The 4,093-nt window shown below is 47.3% G+C and overlaps 1 protein-coding gene across 1 annotated transcript in view; it reads left to right on the forward strand.

Moving 5' to 3' along the window:
• The window catches only part of PCGF6 (polycomb group ring finger 6), a 23,047-nt gene that overhangs the window by 4,575 nt on the left and 14,379 nt on the right, over positions 1-4,093 (forward strand). The window contains exon 2 of the mRNA XM_006756461.2: positions 3,312-3,905. Coding sequence (XP_006756524.1) covers positions 3,543-3,905 — 363 coding nt within the window. The 5' untranslated portion in view covers positions 3,312-3,542. The remainder of the gene's footprint in view (positions 1-3,311; positions 3,906-4,093) is intronic.

Raw genomic sequence — 4,093 nt, forward strand, 5'->3', positions numbered from 1 at the left:
TCCTCAATAGTTCATTTTCGAAACTTCTCTCTGGTACTCCTGTCTCTAATCACTTTTTTTCAATGTTTTCCAAGTCAACTCTAAGATCAATAAATTTCTGCTTCCAAATTGAGCTACTCTAAAATTCAATCAACTGCATTTCAAAGCCAGCCATGTCTATCTATGAAAACATTTGTAAGTTTAGTTCCTCCAGTTTCATGCCCTTTGGGAACCTCATGAATTTTTGCTGTCTCTTCCAGTTCTCTGAATTTTTCAAATCTTGAGAAGAACTGCTCAATAGTTGACTCGATGATGTTTAAAACAGCTTTTGAAGACTTTGACAGTCTGTTCTGTCATCTTTTGGGAGGTCTTTGATGTGCCTCTTGAGGTTTGGGAAATCTCTCACCATCCGCATCCCTCTTAAAGACTTCCAGTTTCTTTTCAAAAGCCTTTATGTAACCAAACATAACATCAAGTGTCTTGCCAGTTCCTTGTAACTTAACATTTAAGTCATTCAAATGTTCACAAAAATTGTAAATGGAAGACTATAAGAGAGGGTTTTGCGTGCCAGCAAAAGTTATTGGCGTGCCATGTTTGGCACGCATGCCAGGGGTTGCCCACCCCTGTCCTAGACTCTTTGATGCTCTAACCACTGAGAATATCAACCAGGGCTCTTTTTTTTCTTTGATGATATCTATTATCTACTTAAATTACCTTTCTATCTGATGTATTTTATCTGTCTAGTCTAGGTTGTTCACTTTCTTACTTTAATGGGAGTTGCACCTCCTTCTGCATCTCATTACTTTTCTCCATGAATTTGTATTTGTGGATATCATTTACTTTGGCTGATGTACATACCAGAGGGAGTGGCTGAAGCCCAGTATTGGGAAAAGGTGAGGGATGCCCCAAAAGGGATTCATCACTCTGTTTGCTAACCCACAGGCACACATGTGCACACACATGTCCTCAGGCTTTCACCGTTTTTACAGATCTTTACGTCAGAGCTGCATGGTACTCCATCTTGTGGATATTCACTTGTTTATTCATTTACTCTCCCATGCATGGGCATTTAGCTGGTTTCCAGGATTGTGCAATTACAGTGTTGCAGTGAACAACCTTTTGCATATTTATTTTTGTATTTTTGGATTATATCTTCAGAATAAATCCTACACGAGTGATTGGTAGATCAAAAAATAAATGCTGCCCAGAAGTGTGGCTCAGTGGTTGAGCATTGACCCATGGACCAAGAGGTCATGGTTCGATTCCTCGTCAGCTCACATGCCCTGGTTATGGGCTTGATCCCCAGTCGGGTTTGTACAGGAGGCAGCTGATGGATGTTTTTCTCTCTTCGGTGTTTTTATCTCGCTATCCTTCTCCCTTCCTCTCTCTCTAAAAAAAAAAAAATCAATAAAAACATATATTTTTTAATATGATAAATTATGGCCCTAGCCGGTTTGGCTCAGTGGATAGAGCATCAGCCTGCGGACTGAAAGGTCCCAGGTTCCATTCCAGTCAAGGGCATGTACCTTGGTTGCGGGCACATCCCCAGTAGGAGATGTGCAGGAGGCAGCTGATCGATGTTTCTCTCTCATCGATGTTTCTAATTCTCTATCCCTCTCCCTTCCTCTCTGTAAAAAATCAATAAAATATATTTTTTTAAAAAAGATAAATTATGCACGTTTTCTCAGACATTTCCAAACTGTCCTCCTTAAGATTTCTACCAATTAGCAATTCTATCAGCAGTGTACAAAAGTGACTGTTTACTCACAGTCTCATCACCAGAATGTTTTGTTACTTTTTAATTTTTTGCCATTCTGATAGGTGGGAATGGTTTATCATCATCACTTAAATTTATATAGAGTAAAATTGGATCTTTTTTTTTTTTTGCGTGCAGTTCTGTGAATTTCAACACATAGATTTGTGTAACCACCTCCACTCTCAGGATACAGAACCATTCCATCACTCTAAAAACTCCCTCATGCTGGCTCTTTGGAATCAAATCCTTCCCCCATCTCTAACCCCATTGATCTTTTCTGTCCCTAAAGTTTCAACCTTTCCAGGATGTCATAAAAATGGAATGGTGCAATATGTAACCTCTTGAGACCAGCTTGTTTCACTCAGCATAATGCCTTTGAGATTCATTATTGTTTAACTAGAGGCCTGGTGTACAGATTCCTGCACCGGTGAGGCCCCTTGGCCTGGCCTGCAGGGATCCGGCCGAAACCAGCTCTCCGACATTCCCTGAAGGGTTCCGGATTGCAAGAGGGCTCAGGCCAGGCTGAGGGACCCCACCAGTGCACCATCGGGGCCAGGGAGGAACTATGGGAGGGCTCCAGAGCTTGTCCGGGCCCATCTGGCCCAGTCCCAATCGGCCAGACCCCAGCAGCAAGCTAACCTACCTCTCTGAGTGTCTGCCCCCTGGTGGTTACTGTGCATCATAGCCACTGGTCGAAAGAACAGTTGGACACTTAGCATATTAGGCTTTTAGTATATAGGATTTCCAATGTTTCATCTGTTTTTTAAAAATATTTTTTTATTTGAGAGAGGAAGGGAGAGGGGAAGAAAGAAACATCAATGATGAAAAAGAGAAAAAGGAAAAGAATAAAAAACTGAAAATATGTGAAAAAAAATCAGTGATGAGTGAGAATCATTGATTGTCTGCCTCTTGCACACCTCACACTGGGGATCAAGCCCGAAACCTGGGCCTGTGCCCTGATGGGGAATCGAACCGGGGACCTCCTGGTTCATAGGTCAGCGCTCAATCACAGAGCCACATCGGAGGGGTTATTTTTTCACCTAGTGAAGAATATCTGGATTGTGTATTGATTTCCTAGAGGTGTCAAACAAAGTACCAAATTGTTCATGTGCTAGTGTATAACTATATATACACTGCTAGTGTATAAGGATATAGTGCTCTGTGATCAGTCATGCTGACAAAATATTGCTGTCTGAAAGGGTACCAATTCAGTCGGGGTTTTTTTTGTGTGTTTTTTTTTTAAATATTTTATTGATTTCTTACAGAGAGGAAGGGAGAGGGATAGAGAGTTAGAAACATCGATGAGAGAGAAACATCGATCAGTTGCTTCCTGCACACTCCCCACTGGGGACGTGCCCGCAACCAAGGCACATGCCCCTGGCCGGAATCGAACCTGGGACCCTTGAGTCCGCAGGCCGACGCTCTATCCACTGAGCCAAACCGGTCAGGGCCTTCAGTTGTTTTTAAAAGGCAGTGAAGAGAGCGCCAGCCTTCCAAAAGAAAAATCAGTTTACAACTCTCTTAAACACGTTAAGCGCCATGTCCATCGCCGGTGACTTGTCACTATGCTTTCCAGAAAGGAGACAGAACAGGCTTGGCTCTTAACGCGTTCAGATGCGGCCTGCAAGCCCCGCCCCATACACCTGAGCGGCTCCGCCCACGCCCTGGCTTAGGTGAGGCTCCGTGGACCACATTTCCCAGCGGGCCCTGCAGGTCTCCGCGCCTGCGCACGGCTGCAGAGGCGGCTGGAGCAACTCCCGCGCTATCCAGCCGCCTGGTCGCTTCTCGCCTGGTGTCTGACCTGGGCATGGAGGGGGTCCCGGTGCTGACAAGGGCAAACGCGGCCGCTGCCAAGGCGGAGGGAGCCGCAGCCGTGCCGCCCCCACCGCCCAGCTCCCCTCCTGCCCTCACCCCGGCGCCCGCAGCGGGTGAAGAGGATCCGCCGCCTTTGCCCGAGGAGGGGGCTCCAGGCTGCTCGGGCTCCCGGCCCCCGGACCTGGAGCCGGAGCGCAGCCTGGGCCGCTTGAGGGGCCGCTTCGAGGACGAGGACGAGGAGTTGGAAGAGGATGAGGAGCTGGAGGAAGAAGAGGAGGAGGAGGAGGAGGAAGAAATGAGCCACTTCTCGCTGCGGCTGGAGGGGTGCCGGCCGGAATCCGAGGATGAGGAAGAGGTATTTAAAAACCAGAAAAAAAAACTGCTCGTCCCAGCCGAGCCCCCTGCTCGCCCTGCAGCCGTGGGCACTGGCGTCGACCTCCACCCGCCCCTGCCTGGCCCGCCTGGGCACGTGGCGCGGACTGGCCTTTCCCGCCCCGATTCCTCGCGGAGTCATTTTGTGAGGTTCCTGCAGGTCCCTGAGGC

The sequence above is a fragment of the Myotis davidii genome, unplaced genomic scaffold (assembly GCF_000327345.1).
Source record: "Myotis davidii unplaced genomic scaffold, ASM32734v1 scaffold332, whole genome shotgun sequence".
NCBI classification, from domain to species: Eukaryota; Metazoa; Chordata; class Mammalia; order Chiroptera; family Vespertilionidae; genus Myotis; species Myotis davidii.